At 45.3% G+C, this 23,653-nt stretch overlaps 1 protein-coding gene and 1 long non-coding RNA gene across 2 annotated transcripts in view; one reads left to right on the forward strand and one right to left on the reverse strand.

Annotated features, from left to right (window-relative positions):
* inhbaa (inhibin subunit beta Aa) overlaps window positions 1–9,237 on the reverse strand; it is a 25,348-nt gene extending 16,111 nt beyond the window's left edge. The window contains exon 1 of the mRNA XM_074622310.1: window positions 8,109–9,237. Coding sequence (XP_074478411.1) covers window positions 8,109–8,664 — 556 coding nt within the window. The 5' untranslated portion in view covers window positions 8,665–9,237. The remainder of the gene's footprint in view (window positions 1–8,108) is intronic.
* The window catches only part of LOC141759874 (uncharacterized), a 60,802-nt gene that overhangs the window by 11,659 nt on the left and 25,490 nt on the right, over window positions 1–23,653 (forward strand). The window lies entirely within an intron of this gene.

Below are 23,653 nucleotides of genomic sequence, written 5' to 3' on the forward strand. Positions count from 1 at the left end.
AGGACTGTCAGACTCAGCCTCGCCTTGCGTGGGACAGAAATCTGCTCCAGATCCAGAGAGTCGACGCCCTGCTCTCGGCACTTATTGGCACCACATGTGAGTCGGCGGGGGCTGTGTTAGTAAACACACACACACACACACTGAGCAGCTCGAGATGTGAAACTGAATCTGTGTAACGCTGTCAAACGACCGGTAAACAAAAGTGGCGAGGAGGCATTAAAGCGGCCTCGCCGTCTGACGAGAGGAAAAGTCCTGAATGCCAAACTCGCTCATCGTCAGCTGGAAGTCTCGAACACACAAAACACACACTTTAGAAATATTAAGATCCTGCCTTTTGTAGAAGTTTCAGTAAGTTTCAGCGTTGTGGTTTGGGTGGATCAAAGCAGACCAGACAAATTATTTGGAGAAGAAAAGATGGGGAACACCCTTTGAGGGTTCAATCATCGGATCCATTAAATGATCAACAGGAAATGAACTTAAAGTAAACTGAATGGTTTTGGATGGTGATTGGATGGCGAGCTCTTTCTGTTGTGTTAACTGCTCAGAAACTCCCTTATTGTCAATATGTTCAGTTTCTGGACATTCGACGGACTGTTCTTCACACTTTCTTTTGGATTTTTTTCCCGACATCTTGCAGACTTTTTTTGACCACTCTAGAATTGATAAAAATGATCAATAATCCTCCAGAATCCCACATTAAGACACCAAGACATTGAGAATCCCACATTAAGACACCAAGACATTGAGGAACACCATAGAAGAAGACATTCTGTGTTTTGGGATCAAAAACTGTTTGAGATTTCTGCAAGAATTGTGTTTTCTGGTGACTGGATGGCGAGCACTTGTGTTCTGTAAACTGTCCTTTTACGGTTTCCTAATGGTACGTGTCCAGCGGGGCGTTTTTTATCGCGAGGGGACGCGCCACTTTAGGACAGCATTGGACGCTTGATGGGCCACCACTAGACACAACACATTCGGCTCCTGATTGGACGAACGCTCTCCCTCCCTGCTCCTCAGCTTTCATCCGGAAAAAACATGGAGGCTCGTTTGGAAAATGTCTTCTCTTATTTCACGAAAACATTTAATGGAGATGTGTTTCTGAACACATCTGAGGCGAGAAATAATCCATGTTGATGAATCCGTCTTTATTTTAGATCGACAACGTTTATTTTAAAAGATTCTCGGGAGATTCGAACGCCCGTGATTTGCATGAAGTAGACTAGACCTCAACTTTATGCAAATAGAGGAACAGCCGTCGTGACGCTCCGTCTCTCGAGTCGCGCCGCCACGCTACCAGAATGCATTGCACGGCTGCTAACATAGACAATGAATGGGAAGCGGGTCGGGATCGCGGGTCTCAGAGGGTTAAAGATCTTTGGACTGTTGGAACATTTGTTAGATGTTACCTTGGAGTTTAGGGCCGTTGATTACTCAAGAAAATAACTAGCAGATTCATCGACAATTAAAACAAATAATGGTTAGTTGCCCGAGGGGCAGCGAATCCCTCACACGGAGTCAAAGAGGCGAGGACACCCGCCAGGTACAGTAACCAATCACAGCTGAGATCTGTGTTTAATACAGATGAAAGTAAAGTGCAGCCCTGAAGGTGTTCAGACTGCATGCAAAGACACAATTAGAGGCCACGCGACACAAAGAGCACAAAAGGATGTGACTGTAGGTGCTCCAGATGGTCCGGAGCTCGTGTTTGTGTCGCTTAAACGTGAAAAAAGTGAAGTGAAACTAGACGAAGTCTGATGTGAAACACATTCCCGTCACGTGCTGCGGCTGTTTAATAAAAGTCAAATTACTTCGGCAGTGAAATTCAGTTTCAAAACATGAAGACAATAACGTTAACGAGAGACTGTGGGAAACTGCCTCTTCAACATCAAACCGACTTCACAGCAGCTCCGCTCTGCTCCTGTCATGTTCTCCTTGCTTTAACAAACTCATTCCATGGCATGTTTTTCATTTTCAGACCTCGAGGATTTCTCTCTCGGGACAATAAAGTTTTGAGCTAAATTGAAGTTGAAGTGCCAGCTTGTAACTCCGTCTGTCTGTCTGGGTTCCCAGGCCAGTTTATTTATAATGAGAGAGCAGATAAGCAGTCCAATCTGACAGTCAAATGTTCCCATCTCCAAAAACGCACAGAGACGCCGCCGCCGCCGCCGCCGCTGCTCGGCTCCGGTTCCACTCACGAGTTCCTGCCACGCTAAAGGAAACCACATCCAAACGGTCGATGACGAGCGAAGAGACGGAACCTCAACCGTGAACCAGAAACACGACATCAGGCGATAAAGCTTTCATCCCGACGGGAATCGAACTCGTCACGGTCCGACTGTTGACGCTTCTGGACAAAGAGACAAATCAAGCCGACGTCCAGGCAAAAAAATAAATCCTAAATTCTTTAGGTTTAGACAACAAAACTACAACTTCTTTAGGTCTAGGCAACAAAACTACAACTTCTTTAGGTCTAGGCAACAAAACTACAACTTCTTTAGGTTTAGGCAACAAAACTACAACTTCTTTAGGTCTAGGCAACAAAACTACAATTTCTTTAGGTTTAGACAACAACACTACAACTTCTTTAGGTTTAGGCAACAAAACTACAACTTGGCTTCTGGACATTTTGAGAAACACGTCAGAAGCAGTTGACTGGATGCTAAAAGGAAATGAATCCTGTCAAACGAAAGCCCAGAAGAAGTTCCTTTTATATCTTCTTCTATCTCTGTTTATCTCTGCAGGAAGTGTCTTATCACCACCGTCAAGGTAACAACTTCCTGTTACGACACATTCACAACATTAAACAATCAGTCCTTTTTCTCCCAGCGCTCCCCATACAGCTGCTCTCACACACACTAACTAGGAGACTCCCAGTTAACCCAGAGTCATACTGGGACGGGCTGTGTGGTTTAAGAGGAGCCCGACGGGACTGTCGAGTCTGGAGGAGTCATTCAGGGACAGTTAGCAAGGCTGAGATGGTTTACTTCAATCTCTAATTCTCTCACCCCATTCCTCCCCATTCCTCAACATTCTCACCCATTCCCACTGATTCCCGCCCATTCCTCCCCCATTCCTCCCTCATTCCCTCCTACCAATTCCTCCCCCATTCCCACCAATTCCTCCCATATTCCCATTGATTTCTCCCCATTTCTACTGATTCCTCCCCCATTCCCCCCATTTCCACTGATTCCTCCCCCATTCCCCCCATTTCCACTGATTCCTCCCCCATTCCTCCCCATTTCCACTGATTCCTCCCCCATTCCTCCCCATTTCCACTGATTCCTCCCCCATTCCTCCCCATTCCCCAACATTCTCACCCATTCCCACCGATTCCCGCCCATTCCTCCCTCATTCCCTCCTACTTCTACCAATTCCTCCCCACTCCTCCCCGATTCCTCCCCCATTCCCACCAATTCCTCCCCCATTCCCCCCTATTCCCATTGATTTCTCCCCCATTCCCCCTGATTCCTCGCCCATTCCTCCCCATTTCCACTGATTCCTCCCCCATTCCCACCATTCCCACAGATTCCTCCCCATTCCCGCCCATTCCTCCCCCATTCCCCCCCGCTCTGTTTGAACTGGCCTGTATTTAGCGAGGCCACCGCTCGCTCGCTGCCTTCCCGTCCTCCCAGAGGAACGCCACAGCGGGCGGCTGGCAGAGAGGACGGAAACACAGCGACATCTCACTCTGAGCACTTTTCAACGCACCACAAACATCGCTGACTTTGTTCCAACGATGGCTGATTCATGTCTATATTTCAGAAGCAAACTTATATTACTTATATTTGGACAAATGTGATAAATATCTGGTTGCTTCTTTCTAATAAGGCACCCCTTATAAACAGTTTATAAGATGCATCTTATGGCTTTATTAACAGTTTATAAATCATTCACTAATTATCACTTATAAGCAAACATGAACACGGAGATACGTGCTGGCTGGCTGCAGGTTTTAGTCAAACAAACGGGAGGAAATTGCATTTGTTGGGGACTATTTTCAGCGACGGATTAATCCACATTGGGTGCTCTGGTGAGTATTTGTGTCACTGTTGGTTTGCACATGAAGATAAATACAGAATATCTCCTCTGAATCTACAGTATTGTTTGTGTTTTTGTGCACGGCAGGTCTGGACACAATCTGTAGTTGTTTACTATCGAGTGATTCATCTCCTCAGACGTGGAGCATCTTTGGCGGCCGGTCACACATCAAAGCAGAGCCAGACGATGTGGTGGGACGACGTCGACGACTACAACGAGCCGCCGGGGGATTCACGACCGCACGGACACGACCGTGAACACGCTATAAACACGCTATAAACACTGTTCAAGCCACGTCACAAAAAAAAAAAAACGTGACGGACGAGGAGGGAAAAAAGGTAGTTCGAGAAAATGAGGAAGATGTGCCAAGAAAAAGACGAGAGAAGAAGAATGTGAGGAAGAAAAACAGAGAAGGGAAACACGCTAATTATAGTTTATTTTCATATCAAACAGACGTCTTTGTCTTTCTATCAGCTGCCGACATTCTCAGTTGTCGGGACTCGGTGAACCGACCCAAAGTTGGGTTGCTGGTTTGAATCCCCAGACAGACCCGGGCCACCAGAATAGATCCAACAATGACCGGTTTATTCTGTCTGCCAGGGGAGGGAAGGGGTAGATGGAGGTTAGAGAGGGAGAGGGAGATGAAAGTGGATAGAGGAATGTCGCTAATGATGTGTTCAATTAAGTTCAATTAGCCTAATTGTCCTCTGTGTGTGAGGAGATAAACAGGGACAGAGGAGAGGAATTTAAACACAACAAGCTGATGGACAGAAGCCGGCGGACAGATAGATATTGTGTCGGAGCTGCTAAACAGAGGTCGACACTTCGTCTCCGCCAAGAATCCAGTAGTCCCGTCCGCTCCCCTGCTCGCCATATCCGTCGCCCAAAATAATTACCGCGGTCCCTGAATGCATCAGTTATTCCCAACAAAGCACAGGCCTGGCTGGGTGCATAAGTATTCTCACGGCGGGCCGTGTTACATCTCAGGAAAACAACGAGGTTCTATCAGTTCCTACGAACCTCTTAGTTTAAAATAGCACCGACAGCTTTTAGCTTGACTTTTAGCTCATATCTTTGGTTTTACAGGAACAATGAACTCCCAGGAAGAACTTTAGTAATCCGGCAGCAAACACCGAAAAACATTCGTTGACGATCAAGTGGAAAAACCCTCTAGCTAGTCTGGTGATGGACAGGAAGTGATCATCTCTCTGGTTCCCTCCACTAACAGGAAGTGATCATCTCCCTGGTTCCCTCCACTAACAGGAAGTGATCATCTCTCTGGTTCCCTCCACTAACAGGAAGTGATCATCTCTCTGGTTCCTCCACTAACAGGAAGTGATCATCTCTCTGGTTCCTCCACTAACAGGAAGTGATCATCTCTCTGGTTCCCTCCGCTAACAGGAAGTGATCGATCATCTCCCTGGTTCCCTCCACTAACATCCAATGGGATTGTTCCATTGGGTTTTAGATTATTACAGAAAATGACGATGATGACGTTTAGTCGTTTCATTTAGCCACTTGTTAGCAAACGCCTTTTTTAAGACACGTAAAAGGAAAATGCAAACCAAGTTTTGCGTTGTCTGACCCGACACCTCTATGGTTAAAGTTTGGTTAGGTTTAGGAACCTGGTTAGGGTTAGAGAGGATCGTAGTTTGGGTTAAAACAACCAGGCTGTTCTCTTCCACCGTTCGTAGCTATACCTACGAAAAGTAATGCACTGTAATTCGTATATATCCCACAAAATGAATTTGTATGTAATCTACGTCATCGTGAACCAGGAAGTATGTATAAAGAGCAACAAACTCCGCATAGGGAGGAGGTCGGGGTGGATGGATGGATGGGTGGGTCTAAAAATACCAGACTTTCACCAGGAGACCACTATGGTGCCCCGTGTGAGGCCAGAAATCAACGTTGATTTATTTGTCAGGTAACTTCTGTACTTAAGTTACAGAGTTATTTTAACCCAAGCCGCAATCTTTTCCTAAACCTAACCAAGTAGTTTCCTGTGAAGATGGAAGTTTATTTTGAAAAGACTGTATGCATGTAATGAGCGGATATTGTCACGTGTTGTTGGACATTCGCACGGAATAACTTTTCGGAAGATATCATACGAATCGCTGTACGAGGGTACGTTGAACACAACTCTTGGTTAAAAGAAGCATTGACTGATGGTAGGAAACAGGATTTGTATTAACAGTGTCGACGTTAAACAAATGGTCTCCCAAAGACAAAGCAGCATCCGTTAGTCTCCGGTGCCAGATTTATTATCCACCAAGAGGAACTCTGTAAATACATTCTGTGTTTTCCTTTAAAGAAAGCTGCTCCTCTCGGCCTCGTCTGCACAGATCCAGTTCATAAAAATCTTTTCCATCTGCTGTTCCAGACTCTCGCCTACAGAAACTCAAACTGCATCAACAGAAGATCCAGAAGAAGATCCCCCCCCCCCCCCCGCCACCGCCGCCGCCGTCTGACTGACAGGTCAGCTCAGTTTCACAACAATTAACACTCAGCACCAGGAGGACGACTTTAAAATGCAGAGTTTACATGCTGCTGTCAGTTTTACAAATTAAAAATCCATTTAACTCCAAGGAGATAAAAGCTGTCATTTAAAATGTGTCACCTTGTCCACCAGACTAACAACATGTTTTGCGGGGTTCACCCTGTACAGTTTCTCCAGACTATCCCAGGGCTGACACATAGAGACACTCACATTCACACCTACGGGACATTTAGAGTCAACAGTTAACCTAACCTGCATGTCTTTGGACTGTGGGAGGAAACCTGAGCACCCGGAGTAAACCCACGCTAACACGGGGAGAACATGCAAACACAGAAAATACTGGTATATGTCAATTTGACAATTGTCCGAAGAAAAAGTTTTAAAAAAAATTCAGAAAAAAGTCCGAAAAAATGACAAAAAATTTGCAAAACAAAATCTGAAAAATGTAAAAAAAAGTCAGAAAATTGTCAAAGAAAATGTCAGAAAAAAAGTCTGAAAAATGGCAGAAAAAAGTCCAAAACAAAGACAAAAGAAAAGTCCAATCCTGGTATCATAGTAAACTATAAAACCTGATGAATCCATCGGTACCAACCAGGTCAGACTAGCTGGTCGTGAAGGAGGTTAAATAACGCTACAAACTGTCAACTGTCCATTTTCAAAGGGGTCCCTTGACCTCTGACCTCCAGATCAGTGAATGTAAATGGGTTCTATGGGTACCCACGAGTCTCCCCTTTACAGACATGCACACTTTATGATAATCACATGCAGTTTGGGGCAAGTCATAGTCAAGTCAGCACACTGACACACTGACAGCTGTTGTTGCCTGTTGGGCTGCAGTTTGCCATGTTATGATTGGAGCATATTGTTTGATGCTAAATGCAGTACCTGTGAGGGTTTCTGGATCAATATCTGTCATTGATTTGTGTTGTTAATTGATTTACAATATGTGTTCAATGTGTTTCAGCTGCGACCCTTCAGTGACCTGAGATTTAAAAGGTGTTTTAAACAGTTTGACGGCTGCCGAAGTGCTGCTGAGCAGGACGGAGAGTCGGACTCTGTGTGAGGCCGTTTTATCATTCAGGAACTCAGCTGAGTACGAGACTCGCACTCGCACTCTGTCGCTACCGTCTGTCAGAACGAAGCTGCAGCACGCTTACCGCTTCAACACACACACACGCACACACAAACACACACACACATGCACGCACGCACACACACACACACACACACACACACACACACACACACACACAGCGACACACGAATCTCCTCTGACTTTAAGTAGATAATGAGGTATTCTTTGAAAACAGCAGGACGCGATTACAGAGGTCAGTGTGTGTGTGTGTGTGTGTGTGTGTGTGTGTGTGTGAGACGGGCTCGGCTGAGTGAGTACGCAGGTGGAATTAAGCAGGTGGCGACGCACTCACACACTCACACACTCACACACTCACACACTCACACACACACTCACACACACACACACACACACACACACACACACACACACACACACAGGTAGCTGTAACACATTCCTTGACACACACACACACACCGAGCCGTACGTACTGACCAGCCTCAGCGAAGGTGATGATCTCCGTCGTCTCCTGCGCGTCGCCGCCATCTACCGTCCGAGCTGCTGCCGCCGCCGCCGCCGCTCCTCCCCCTCCTCCTCCTCCCCGTCCTCCCCGCCCTCGCGCCTCCTCCTCCCCTTCGATCTGCACGCTGCCGTCCTCCGCCACTCGACCCACGTGGAGCTTGCGCAGGGCGTTGAGGAGCGCGGCGCGCGGCACTGGCCGGGTGATGTTGGGCCGGGCTTGGAGGTGCAGCATGTTGAGGATGTGCCTCTTCACGGCCTCCACAACGTCCTGCTGCGCCGCCGCCGCCGCCTCCTCCTCCTGGTGGTGGTCGTGTCCCGCCGCCGCGTCGTCCCCGTCGTTTCTCCTCATCCTGGCCAGAGCGCAGGAGGGGCAGAGGGAGCTGGAGGCGGCGTCCGGCAGCGGCTGGTGATGAGGATGGACGGTCAGGGACAGCGCCGGCGGTTGAAGTTTGGACGCCGGGTCGGAGGACGAGCCGCAGCTCTGGACCAGCAGCAGGATGGTCCAGCTGAGCAGAGGCGACACGGACATGATGCGGTGATGCTGAGCCAGGAAAAGGATGAAGAGTTTGAACAAAAGAAAAAGCCTCCTCCTCTTCCTCCTCTCTTTCTTATTGTCTCTCTCAGAAGTTTGGAAGTTCAGCTCACAGTCCACCTGCGAAAACGGAGGGAAAAAAAAGCTGCGAGAGAGAGGAGGACAAAAAAAAACACACGCCGAGAGAGAGAAAATGAGTAATCCTTATCTTTTTTGTCGGGGACAGATGGCTGTAAAATGTGGAGGCGTCTCAAGAAAGAAAGAAAAAAAGAAAAGAAGAAGAAGTTCAGTCTCAGATGTGATGAATGGATGAAGGGAAAGCTGGAGGATCCTGGTTCCCGGGGTGAAGTCGCTGCAGAGTGTTGGACTAAGTTATCCCAGACGAAGGGAGTTCCGCTCTCTCTCTCTTTCTCTTTCTCTCTGTCTTCACCTCTTTCCCTCTCTCTCTCTCTGTGTTGAATGCGTTCCCTCGCTCACCAGTTGAATGGTTTTACCGGAGTGGGCTGGACTCGCTCTCTCTCCTTTCCCTCCTTCTCTCTCTCTCGCCCTGGCAGCCTCCTACCATAATTATACCTCCCTCCCTCCATCCCTCTCTCTCTCTCCTCCACTCTCAGTCTCCTCCCATCTCGCTCCATGACTCACTCCAACTTTTACCTCCCTCCTTCTCCTTCTTTATTTATTCCTCCCCTCCCTCCCTCCCTCTGTTAATGGAGCAAAGCTGGGATTCCTTTATCCCTCCCTCCCTCCCGCGGTCGGCTGTGAATGAGTTACGTGTTGAGGGGAAAACTCTGGGATGACTTGGATTTGACTCTTCTGTCCATCTGTCTGACTGTCTGACTGTCTGACTGTCTGTCAGTCAGTCCGTTTGTCTGGCAGTCTGGCAGTCTGGGTTTGTTTAGTCTGGTTGCTGTTCAGCTCCAGTCAACATGACATCATGCTTCATGACTGTGCCGTCTCGCCTTGTCACGTTGCGGCAGGCCAAGCGATTCCTGCACTACAACTACAGCTACAACTACAACTACAACTACACCTACAGCTACAGCTAACAGCACAGGTCGCCCATTCAGATTCCTCTCGCTACACTCCACAACTTCCCTCACTAGAGAACCCGAGTGAAACCGGACCTTCCAGGTTCTGTTAGAACTCATTCAGAACCCGTCTGACACTCCCGATTAGACTGTTATCAGTCCGTGAAATAGGTGTCATCAGTCGCTATAAGCACCATGGATGTTGCTGTTCCTGCTGCCTCTACTACTACTACTACTGCTGTTCCTGCTGCCTCTACTACTACTACTACTACTACTACTACTACTACTACTACTACTGCTGCCTCTACTACTACTACTACTGCTGTTCCTGCTGCCTCTACTACTACTACTACTACTACTACTACTACTACTACTACTGCTGCCTCTACTACTACTGCTGTTCCTGCTGCCTCTACTACTACTACTACTACTACTACTACTACTACTACTACTACTACTACTACTGCTGCCTCTACTACTACTACTACTACTACTACTACTACTACTACTACTGCTGCTACTACTACTACTGCTCTTGTTCCTACTGCCTCTACTACTACCACTACTACTACCACTACTACTGCTCCTGCTGCTGTTCCTGCTGCCTCTACTACCACTACTACTACTACTGCTACTGCTGCTGCTGCTGCCAGGAACAGCAGTAGTAGTAGTAGAGGCAGCAGGAACAGTAGTAGTAGTAGTAGTAGTAGCAGTAGTAGTAGCAGTAGTAGTAGAGGCAGTAGGAACAGCAGCCTGTCTGTGGTTAGCTCACCTGAAGATGGACTTCTGGTTTTGACGGAAGAACATCTGGACAACAACCTCCCGAGTCATCAGTTTGAGGAGCGTCACAGTCATGATGTCATCATCCTTAACCCCCCCATTACCACCTGACTTCATTTCCCATCAGCCCCCTCTGTCCTCCGGGCTACGCTACGCAGTGAACCACACACACAGTCGGTCATCGTGTTTGGTTTTTATTGAGAAATTATTATTTTAGGAACTTCTGCAGCTGCATTGCTTCCCTTAGTTTAATTCACAGGGGATTAAGGTAATCTAAAGGGGTTTAATGTGGATTATAGGAGGTTTGAAAGGGGTTCTAAAAAGATTCAGAGCTTCAGTGGAATTCCAAACGTGGTCTTAAGGGGTTTTACATGGATTCTAAAGGAGGTTCTAATGAGTTCTCCGATGAATCTGACGAGGATCTGAGGGGTTCTTACAGCCCCGATGATCTCAAATCTAAAGGGTTTTCTAAACTTAGAAAGGACGGGACTCTAGGGGTGGTCAAAAGGACAGGAAATGGGATTTATGGGAAAAGGATAGTTTTAGGTTCTCAGGCCTTCCAGTGGGTCTAACAGGTTCTACCTGGGTTCTTATGGGTTGTTTGGATCTTACGGTTTTTGGCCGTCACCATCTCCATCGTGTTTTTTGGCCATCTTGTTTTTTGGCCATCTTGTTTTTTGGCCATCTTGTTTTTTGACCATCTTGTTTTTTGGCCCTCACCTTTGTGGTTTTTTGGAGCTCACCATCTTGGTTTTTGACCGTAACCATCGTGTTTTTTGGCCCTTGCCCATCGTAATATTTGGCTGTCGCCATTGTGGTTCCTGGCCATCAGCATCGTGGTAATGAGTCGTCGCCATGCCAGTTTTTGGCCCTCGTCTTTGTGGTTTTTGGCCCTCGCCATCGTGGCATTGGGCCGTCACCATGTTAGTTTTTGGCCATCACCATCGTGGTACTTGGCCATCGCCATCGTGTTTTTGTGCCATCGCCATTGCTTTTGGCCGTCGCCATTGTTGTTTTTGGCCGTCGCAATCATGGTAATGAGACGTCGCCATGCTGGTTGTGGCCATCACCATCGTTGCTTTTGCCCATCGGCATCGTGGTATTGGGCCGTCGCCATGTTAGTTTTTGGCCGTCACCATCTTGGTTTTTGTCCCTCGCCATTGTGGTACCTGGGTTCTTATGGGTGTTCTAATGGGGTTCTACAAAGCTTTCAAACAAGATCTAAAGACATGCTAAAAGGGTTCATAGGAACATTTTAAGGGGTTCTGGGATCTCGCTGATGGGCGGTTTTGTAGCTTGAACCTAAGCAGGTTTTTTGTTTGATTCACAACATTAAGCACGTGTTTACTGCGACCATAAAGTGATGCCGAGGGGTCTAAAGCGTGAGTGTGTGACGAGTTGGGATGAGAACGTGTTGGTATAAGACAGTTCTGGGGTTTTAAAGGGGGATACATTTGATTTTAAGGGGATTTAAGGAGGTTTAAAGGGTTTTTTATACCACTATGATATCATAGTTATAGATGTAGTTGTTGGTTTCCTGGTGGTCATCCTCTCTCTCTCATTACATCATCCAGTCTCTCTAACATGTGGTCCGTTAACGGGGAGTCAGCTCTGACTGGAGAGGAAGCGGAGAAGACGCAGTTACACACCGAAGCTTCCTGTTGTAATCAGACGTCTGGGATTCTCCCTCGCTGTTATGACATCACCGTGTGTGCGTCTGCCTCTTTTGATGTGTGACTAAAAACACCCCGGCTCACGCCGGTGTGAGATCACCGCTCGCTCGCTGAGTCGCTGCAGCGTGTGTGTTTTATGGAAATTAACTTGTCTGCACCGGTGCTTCTTTAAATAACTCTCAACCTGTGAGTGAGTCATGAACCTGCTGTAACGCCGGCAGCGGCGCTGATGCACTTTGTTTTTAAAGTCGCCTCCGAGGCTGAAAAACCGCATCCAGAATACATTCAGGGACGGCTGGAAAAGTACAAGGAAGGTTTTAAATGAAAACTCTTCAACCCCGCCAGGTCCGTCATTATGTCCGCACGTTGTTCACAACCACAGGACTTTATTTAAAGCTGCAGCGGAGATCACAACGTCTCCAAAGACACCGAACATGTCAGGCTGGATTTTGGGGGAAATGATGCAGAATATTTCCATTGATGGAATAATGAAATAAAATAACAACATGTTGAATACTTCACTCAGTAAAAACATCATAAAGTAGAAGATAAGTAGCTCAGTTATATTTCTGGTACTGTTGCCATTTAAAGGGGAAATCCGACTCTGGGAGGTTGAAGAGTTTAAGGTGTCCAGGCAGGGAAATCAAACACGCCTCGACTTGTTAAAATATGTTCAAACTGCCTTCCTGTGGGTGTTGTTGTTGCCCTGCTCCGCTGTCTGACAGGTGTGTTTGTTAGTAGGTGAGTTGTGTTGATGTTGGGCCGGTCAGGTGTGCTGATAAACAGGTAAACACACTGTGGTGATGCTCCGCTGTGCTGAATGCAGATTGAACTGCTCCATCTAGTGGACGTCAGCTGTAATCTCTCCTTCCTTCCTTCTCTGCATCCATGTACATTCTTCTTCCTGTCTTCCCTCCTTCATCTGGTATCCATCTTTATTTCTCTGAAGGTCTCTGTAGGTTTCCCTCCGTTCTTTATGGATAGATGTCCTTTACCTGGTTGTTGTGGTAGAAATACATTTGATTTATTTCTTTGTGGGAGGTTAATGATTTCCTCTTCTTCCCATCATATTGGTATTTGGCCATCACCATATTGTTTTTTTGGCTGTCGTCATGTTGGTTTTGGATCTTGGATTTTGGCCATCTTAGACTCAAGATTTAACAATTTGTACATTGTAAAGCTGAACCAGGTTGAACCAGGTTGAACCAGGTTGAACCAGGTTGAACCAGGTTGATGACAAACATCAAGAGTGAGTGGAAAATTCACAAGTGAGAAAGCCCCGTTGTTTTTCAGGACATCTGTGATGGAGACATCTGGGCCTTCCTCATGGAGCGTAGGGCTTTCTCTCTCAGGTGCTTCTCCAGGTCATCTAAGCTGTCATCTACTTCACTGTCTTTCTTGACTCTCCATCCTCCTCCACACCGTGGTTTTCATGTACATCTCCGGATCTTGGTGTCTGGCAGTCGCAATGTTGGTTTTGGCCGTCACCATCTTGGTTTTTGGATCTTGGTGTCTGGCTGTCGTCATGTTGGTTTTTGGATCTTGGTGTCTGGCTGTCGTCATGTTGGTTTTTGGATCTTGGTGTCTGGCTGTCGTCATGTTGGTTTTTGGATCTTGGTGTCTGGCTGTCGTCATGTTGGTTTTGGATCTCGGATTTTGGCCATTACCATCTTGGTTTCTGGCTGTCGCACTGTTGGTTTTGGCGGTCACCATCTTGGTTTTGGCGGTCACCATCTTGGTTTTGGCGGTCACCATCTTGGTTTTGGCGGTCACCATCTTGGTTTTGGCGGTCTCCATCTTGGTTTTGGCGGTCACCATCTTGGTTTTGGCGGTCACCATCTTGGTTTTGGCGGTCTCCATCTTGGTTTTTTGGATCTTAGTTTTTGGTCGTCTCCATCTTGTTTTTAGCAACCAGAAGTGACACTAGAAGGTGGAGCTAAGTGCAACTGAACGCTGAATAAGACATTTCCAGGCGACCGTAAATGTTCTAATGAACTTTGATGAAGTGTAAACACGCTGTGAAAGGGTTAAAGTTCTACGACGAAAACACGGACAACTCCCAGACCGGACAACGCCGTGTTAGCGACCTGTCAATCACCAGGTAGCCCCGCCCTAAAGCATCCCCTGCTTTATGGTCTAGTCCAGTCGAGTCCAGTGTGTGATGGCAATGATGCATGTGTGGAAACCTGAAAACATCTTCATGACACACACACATAATGGACATGTTGTGAGTGGCATGCACGTGTACGGGTGTGTCTGTTATGTGTAGGCGTGTATCGTTAACCCCATCAGAGGAAAACCTCAGCAGCAGTTTCAGTGATGTGGTCATGACGCTCACTCACCAATCAGACGAGGAGGAGGTGATGATGTCACCCCGGTGGGTGAGTTCAGAGGTCGCAGAGCTGAGGAGACGTGGAAACACATTTCAGGGTTCGTTATTAAAGGTTTAATAAAAATAAAAGCAACGGTCAAGAAACATGAATATAGAATAGAAACAAATGATCGTTAATAATCAACAACATATTGTGTTTAATAAGATTATCATGTGTGTGAATTGAAAACTGGCTGAATATGTAATGTAGTAAAAGCACAATATTTACCCCTCAACTCGTCCCGACGCTACTGCTGCTGATACAGACTCCCGCCGTCTCCATCTCGGGTTTTAGTTTTTGGCTGTTATTTTGTTCAGTTTTCACATATTTTAATAATATTTTTCACATATGTTTTGGACATTATTTGGATATAAACTAGAAAGAAACATGAATGTTTTTATAAACTGAAAACACAAATAGGCTGCAGATAAACACACACAGAGGAGAGACGGGACTCGGGTTTTCATTCCCCACATCATCGTCTTCAGGCTTCGTGTGTGTTTTAATGTATCCGGACATTTTCCAGACGCAGACCGATGACACCTCAAAGGATCTGAGGTGATTCAGGGCAGCTCCCAACACACACATACACACACACACACACACACACACATATAAAACACTAATATGACTGTGCATGTAGAACAAGCTGTGTGAATAAAGACCTCCAACACTCTCACTGCTGCAACAACGTCTGGGTCAAGTGCGTGTGAACGCTGGCGTGCATCTCTCTCTCTCCCCCCCCCCCCTGTAGTTCCTGGCAGTGTCACTGTGTCAGACTCCAACTATTTGGCAGCGAACCAGCATCATGACCCTGAAACTGAAAGAACTTGTAGATGTTTAGATGGTCGTATAGTTTTTCATGTTTTATAAATCACATGTTTAAACTCCTATATATATATATACATATATATATATATACATATATATATATATATATATGTATATATACATATATGTGACCACTCTGTTTCTGTTCTGTGTGTTCACTTGTTTATGGCACGGGAGTGGAGGTGGATGGAGCTCTTTGGTATTTATTCCTCTGTGTTGATGGGACACACACAACCAGACAGGAATATTGTTAAGGTGGTCGGCACAGCTCGCTCCAACCACAGCATGACTGTCTCTCTGCACTACGTTACCCACAGTGCACCTGCATGGAATTCAAAATAAAAGCCCTGGCTGTCCGCAATGCTAGATGCACTGTTTATAAAATAAAAGCTCTTCAGAAACAATGGTTGGTTGGTTGTCCCAAATTAAACATGAATTTAACTATATTAACAAAACACTCTGATTTACACCGTTACATACATATATATATATATATATGTATGTAACAGTGAAAATATATAGCTACTGGCACTACTAGCTACTGGAACTACTAGCTACTGGCACTACTAGCTACTGGAACTACTAGCTACTGGCACTACTAGCTACTGGAACTACTAGCTACTGGAACTACTAGCTACTAGCACTACTAGCTACTGGAACTACTAGCTACTGGAGCTACTAGCTACTGGCGCTACTAGCTACTGGCGCTACTCACTACTGGCACTACTAGCTACTAGCATTACTAGCTACTGGCGCTACTAGCTACTGGCATTCTAGCTACTGGCGCTACTAGCTACCGGCACTACTAGCTACTAGCTACTGGCACTTCTAGCTACTGGCGCTACTAGCTACTGGCACTACTAGCTACTAGCTACTGGCACTTCTAGCTACTGGAACTACTAGCTACTGGCACTACTAGCTACTGGAACTACTAGCTACTGGCACTACTAGCTACTGGAACTACTAGCTACTGGCACTACTAGCTACTAGCATTACTAGCTACTAGCTACTGGCACTTCTAGCTACTGGCGCTACTAGCTACTGGCACTACTAGCTACTAGCTACTGGCACTTCTAGCTACTGGAACTACTAGCTACTGGCACTACTAGCTACTGGAACTACTAGCTACTGGCACTACTAGCTACTGGAACTACTAGCTACTGGCACTACTAGCTACTAGCATTACTAGCTACTAGCACTACTAGCTACTGGCACTTCTAACTACTGGCACTACTAGCTACTGGAACTACTAGCTACTGGCACTACTAGCTACTAGCATTACTAGCTACTAGCACTACTAGCTACTGGAACTACTAGCTACTGGAACTACTAGCTACTGGCACTACTAGCTACTGGAACTACTAGCTACTGGCACTACTAGCTACTGGCACTACTAGCTACTGGCACTACTAGCTACTGGCACTACTAGCTACTAGCATTACTAGCTACTAGCACTACTAGCACTACCAGCACTACTAGCTACTGGAACTACTAGCTACTAGCATTACTAGCTACTGGCACTACTAGCTACTGGCGCTACTCACTACTGGCACTACTAGCTACTAGCATTACTAGCTACTAGCACTACTAGCACTACTAGCTACTGGCACTTCTAACTGCTGGCACTACTAGCTACTGGCACTACTAGCTACTAGCACTACTAGCTACTGGCGCTACTAGCTACTGGCATTCTAGCTACTGGCGCTACTAGCTACCGGCACTACTAGCTACTAGCTACTGGCACTTCTAGCTACTGGCGCTACTAGCTACTGGCACTACTAGCTACTAGCTACTGGCACTTCTAGCTACTAGCACTACTAGCTACTGGCTGATAGCCGGTTGTTTGGGAATAGAGACGTTGATCCATCCACCACGGTACAGGCTGACAGCATACAGCCCATGGGTGGATTAGAAGATTATAAAAGTGACGAATTAAGCCAATAATATCCATTATTACAGGAAGCTGTCATACAGCCAGCAGGAAGCTGTCACACAGCCAGCAGGAAGCTGTCATACAGCCAGCAGGAAGCTGGCAGAACCAGATGTGTCATCTGAGCGTGCAGGGCGGTGCGGTCCCGTGGGTCTGATGACCGTTCATTATGGCGAGGAGAATAACTCTGGATTCAGCTGTTAGTTCATTTTACTACTTTTAGGACATGATGATTTAAATGTGGATATTTAAGTGTTCCTACTGGGAAGATGATTTACAGACGTCTCTTTATACGTCCACGGACACAGACTCAGTGGTGTTTTCAGTCCAAAATGGCGGCAGAGCTACTGCAGAGCTACTGGCGGTTGTTGTCAGAAAAGCACCAAAGTTTCGTCTCTTTGCTTCTAAACTCTTTGGTAACTTCTCTTTGTTACTCGCTGCTGTTTAGGAGGAACTCTCTGGATCTGACAGGAACAAACGGAGAGAATCTACAGCCTGGTTCAGAGGAGAGAGGACACTCTGCTCCACACATCCACGTTATGATTAATGCAGATGAAAGAGTGTATTTTTACACACTATATGAAGTAACATCATCCGGAGCTGCAGTTTTGTGCCTTTTTAAGGGCATGAAATGTTGAAAAGACATAAATCTGCTTTTTGCAGTATCACTGTTTATCTGAGTGTAATCGTACTCAGTTCTCAGTAATTTACTGTACGGTCAGAGTCATGAGGTCAGCCGGTGACTAACCGAGTTTCAACACTCTGTAAAATACTGGCAGACACCTTACATTAAAGGGAATCAGGGGTCATAAAAAGTCACCTTCTCAGGAATTTACACAATCTGTTTGATTTTTATTTGTTCCAGCTGACACTCGTGTAGGTCATTTAACATTCTTTGCTTTCAGCTCAGTTTAAAAAAGTGCTTCTTCTCAACATAAACAAGTGGAAAACAGCGCACATTAAAACATATATGAGAGTATGAACCACATATGAATAAATAAACCTTGTTCTGCACATTAAACAGTCATGTTGGTGACATTACACCAACATTACTTATTAAAGTTAGAGTGGTGTTGATGAGTGCAACAGCCTGAGGAGAAAAGCTGTTTTAATGTTTCTCAGACGTTAATAACGATGTAAACACATCATCGTGTAAACAGACGTCGGGTTGCATGAATGCTTTCGCTGACGACAGCCTCCTTATTGTCTCCGAAAACAAAAAGTTGTTGCTGCTTTTGTGTGTCGAGCCGCTTCGGTTCTTTACAGCGAAGTTTTCAAACTGCGGTGCCGTAAAAGCTGCTGGTCAAACCACAACTTTGTTCCCGCAACGGAAATGTTTTTAATTTCCTTCGGTGGTTGTCCGGACTCGCCTCGGCACAAATGTGAAGAAATGTTCAAAATTGGTCGAACCGTTTGGCTGAAAAAAGTGTTTTTGTTATCATACTTAATCTAATCTTTGGGACGAATGTTTTTGCAACAGGCTCCGTTATATTTAAGAGAAACAGTCGTCCCACCTGCCCAAACACTAGTAGATATACGCAGTACGATAAGAAAACGGCTGTAACTCAGAAACTACAAGGAGCACATCAAGCTGGAGTTGAATATCAAAGATATGCAAAATATTTCATATGGAAAACATTTACATGTCCGTACTAAATGTCACGACTTTTGACCACTCTTTATCATACTGAATATAGTCTTTGGGCACCAATTAAAGGTTAAAGGCCAAAATCAATACATATTTTAAATATTTCAGTGAGAACATTAAAATCTATGCGAGCGATAGTGCATGTGAAGACGTGCTGCCTCGGCTGCAGCATCACAGATGTTCCAGGGTTGAGGTTTTTACACATCAGGGACGAAACGGAAAAAAAAACAAGAATACAGAATATTAGTTGACGACCCAAACCAACCACAAAGAAACACAAAATGACCACAAAGAGACCCAAACCAACGACAAAGACACGCAAAACAACCACAAAGAGACCCAAACCAACCACAAAGAAACACAAAATGACCACAAAGAGACCCAAACCAACGACAAAGACACGCAAAACAACCACAAAGAGACCCAAACCAACCACAAAGAAACACAAAATGACCACAAAGAGACCTAAACCAGCCACAAAGATACGCAAAACAACCACAAAGAGACCCAAACCAACGACAAAGACACGCAAAACAACCACAAAGAGACACAAAATGACTAAAAGAGATGCCAAATGACCACAAAGAGACAGAGGGTTAAGTAGTATTTTGATGGTTTGCGCAGCTTAACTATAGGCTGACCATCTACTGATAAACTCCAGAATGGAGATGAACAGTCGTGATTATAAACACCAGGTCTCTGCGTACGTTTTCTGTCCACAGACGACGTCACGTAGACCCTCGTCTGAACACCAGCTCAGATCTTCAGAGGATCAATCAGCCTCATTTCATCTAGATTTTACAAACTCTTCTCACTGTTTCTCTTTCCACCACCATCATCATGGTCTTTCAGCTCATCTCGGTACATTTCAGCGAGATCAGGCTGTTTCTCTGCTGCTCATAAACTCAGTTTGTGTGACAGCAGCGGTTGAGTCAAAGGTCCTGGTTTTCCCAGTGCAGCCTCGGTCCGGTCGCGGTCTGAACGCCCACCTCGGTGGTTTGGCCGGAGCGTTGGAGAGGTCCACGCCCACCGTGACTCTGCAGGACGGTTTACACACTAACTGGTATTTGTACTGAGCCTCTCCTGTGTCACTGCCCTCCGTCTCCATAATCATCATTATCAGTGTCGTGTGCACGAGCGCGTTCGTCCTCTCGGCGCTGATGCAGTTCTCAGAAACAGCACTTGTTGGTGAAGAGGGAGAAGTGTTGAGAAACCTCCCGACCACAGAGCGCATTTAGGCCAAACCGCCGTATGCGATCTGTCCAAACATGACAAGGAACGGGGGAAATGATGTGAGAAGCAGAGAGGGTGGAGAAGGGAAAGACAAACTGAAGTTAGGAAACCATGAGGAGAATGATGTGGTTTCACAGCTGGGCACTCAGACTGTGTGAAAACACAGAATCACTTCTTTCTCTGACTGAAAGTGAAGCTGTAAAAGCCTCTCAGGAGGAAGAAGTCACAGGTTTGATCCCCACATCCAGCTAGCGTCCTGTTAAAGAGCACTGTGAGCAGATTTCACCTACAAACTGTTCATAGTTGACATCGCCGTCATCCAGTTTACAACTATACCTTTCTTTGTGGAAGAATTCTACGATTCTCACAGAGAGACAAAATGACTACAAAGAGATTCAAGAGGACAAAGACATGACCAGAAAGAGATGCAAATCACTGAAAAGAGAAACAAAACAACTACAGAGTGACCATAAAGACATAAACAGAGACAGAGACAGAGACAGAGACAGATAGAGACACAAAATAAATACAAAGAAACTACAAAGAGACACAAAAAGACCACAAAATAATGCAAAATGACTACAAAGAGATGCAAAACAACTACAAAGAGATGCAAAACAACTACAAAGAGACACAAAACAACTACAGAGAGACGCAAAACAACTACAGAGAGACACAAAACAACTACAGAGAGACACAAAACAACTACAAAGAGATGCAAAACAACTACAAAGAGATGCAAAACAACTACAAAGAGATGCAAAACAACTACAGAGAGACGCAAAACAACTACAAAAGAGATGCAAAACAACTACAAAGAGACACAAAACAACTACAAAGAGACGCAAAACAACTACAGAGAGACGCAAAACAACTACAAAGAGATGCAAAACAACTACAGAGAGACGCAAAACAACTACAAAGAGATGCAAAACAACTACAGAGAGACACAAAACAACTACAAAGAGACGCAAAACAACTACAAAGAGACGCAAAACAACTACAGAGAGACGTAATACAACTACAAAGAGATGCAAAACAACTACAGAGAGACACAAAACAACTACAAAGAGACGCAAAACAACTACAAAGAGATGCAAAACAACTACAGAGAGACACAAAACAACTACAGAGAGACGTAATACAACTACAAAGAGATGCAAAACAACTACAGAGAGACACAAAACAACTACAGAGACGTAATACAACTACAAAGAGATGCAAAACAACTACAGAGAGACACAAAACAACTACAAAGAGACGCAAAACAACTACAGAGAGACGTAAAACAACTACAAAGAGACGCAAAACAACTACAAAGAGACGTAATACAACTACAAAGAGACACAAAACTAGAAAGAAATGCACAGAGCTTTTAATTTGTAGCTCTTTCGTTTGCTTTTACTTTGAAGGTTTTCTGTGTAATTCCTCATGGAGGTAGAAACTTTAACGCTCAGGTGGTTTTATTTGTACCTGCAGTTGAAATAGCGTCTCCCTGGAGGAACACGGAGAGAGGAAACGAAGGGAAACATTTAAAGGGATGTAAAGCCATGACGTACCGCCTCTTCCTCTTCCTCTTCCTCTTCCTCTTCCTCTTCCTCTTCTTCTTCTTCTTCTTCTCTTCGCCTCATCACACACACACAGACAGCGATGACTCACTGCAGGTACGCTCCACCTGTCTCTGTGATCTCGGCTGGCATCGATCGCCCTCCTCACCTGTCATCTCCCTCACATCTGCTGCTCTCTCTCCTCCTCTTCTCTTCTGTTGCTGCTCATTTGTCCGTCCACTGACCTTTATCCATCTCTCTCTCTCTCTCTCTCTCTCTTCTTTTCCTACTTTTCTTTCTCTCTGTTTTCTTTTCTTTTCTATCCTCCATGCACACCTTCACGTTAAACTGATGGTACATTTCCACATCACTGTCAACACTGAAGTCTGATCTGAACGCCGGCTGAATTAACGTAAAGACTGAAGCAACACCAGAGTATGAACGTATGAACGTATGAACGTATGAACGTATGAACGTATGAACGTATTATCTTAATTATTGTCTCTTATGCACACCATCAGTGTCTGCTTTATTTCATCTCTCGAAACAGCTGAGAGACGGGATGATGTAAAATGACAGATTGGACATTGTTGTCAGTTTTATTACAAAAACGGGTCAATTTGTTTAAACAAAAAGAAAAAAAAAACAGAAAATGAATGAATTAAATCAGTTAAATAAATAAACTACAAAGAGACTCGCCATCTTGGTTTTTGTCGTCTCCATCTTGTTTTTTTGCCAATCGCCATCTTGGTTTTTGGCGTCACCATCTTGGTTTTTGGCGTCTCCATCTTGGTTTTTGGCCGTCACCATCTTGGTTTTTGGCCATCACCATCTTGGTTTTCGGTCGTCTCCATCTTGGTTTTCGGTCGTCTCCATCTTGGTGTTTGGCGTCACCATCTTGGTTTTTGGCGTCTCCATCTTGGTTTTCGGTCGTCTCCATCTTGGTTTTTGGCGTCACCATCTTGGTTTTTGGTCGTCTCCATCTTGGTTTTTGGCGTCTCCATCTTGGTTTTTGGCCGTCACCATCTTGGTTTTTGGCTTCTCCATCTTGGTTTTTGGCCATCACCATCTTGGTTTTTGGTCGTCTCCATCTTGGTTTTTTGCCAATCGCCATCTTGGTTTTTGCGTCACCATCTTGGTTTTTGTCTGTCTCCATCTTGGTTTTTGGTCGTCTCCATCTTGGTTTTTGGCGTCTCCATCTTGGTCTTTGGTCGTCTCCATCTTGGTCTTTGGTCGTCTCCATCTTGGTTTTTGTCGTCTCCATCTTGGTTTTTGTCCGTCGCCATCTTGGTGTTTGGTCGTCTCCATCTTGGTTTTTGGTCGTCACCATCTTGGTCTTTGGTTGTCTCCATCTTGGTTTTTGTCCGTCGCCATCTTGGTTTTTGGCCGTCACCATCTTGGTTTTTGGCGTCTCCATCTTGGTTTTTGGCCGTCACCATCTTGGTTTTTGTCCGTCGCCATACCAGAATGTCCTGTGTTGAACAATAAAAATATTGTAAATATTTATACTATTTTAACTATTTACTTCTTTTGGACAAAAATGGAAGTTAGAAAAATGCAGCACAGAGATTTCCTCGTTCATTACGGCGAGGAGAATAACTCTGGATTCAGCTGTTAGTTCATTTTACGACTTTTAGGACATGATGATTTAAATGAGGATATTTAAGTGTTCCTACTGGGAAGATGATTTACAGACGTCTCTTTATACGTCCACGGACACAGACTCACTGGTGTTTACAGTCCAAAATGGCGGCAGCGCTACTGCAGAGCCATCTAGCGGCTGTTGTCATAAAGCAGCAGAGTTTCGCCTCTTTGCTTCGATGCTCTTTGATTGAGGTAAAAGTCTCAAAAAGTGCCGTCAATGTATTCATTTATTGTCTTTGTTATTTCTGCTTTTCTATTGTGACCTTCCTGCTTTTTCTTGTTCTCTTTTCTTCCATTTGG

This window comes from Sebastes fasciatus, chromosome 21, assembly GCF_043250625.1.
Source record: "Sebastes fasciatus isolate fSebFas1 chromosome 21, fSebFas1.pri, whole genome shotgun sequence".
Classification (NCBI taxonomy): Eukaryota; Metazoa; Chordata; class Actinopteri; order Perciformes; family Sebastidae; genus Sebastes; species Sebastes fasciatus.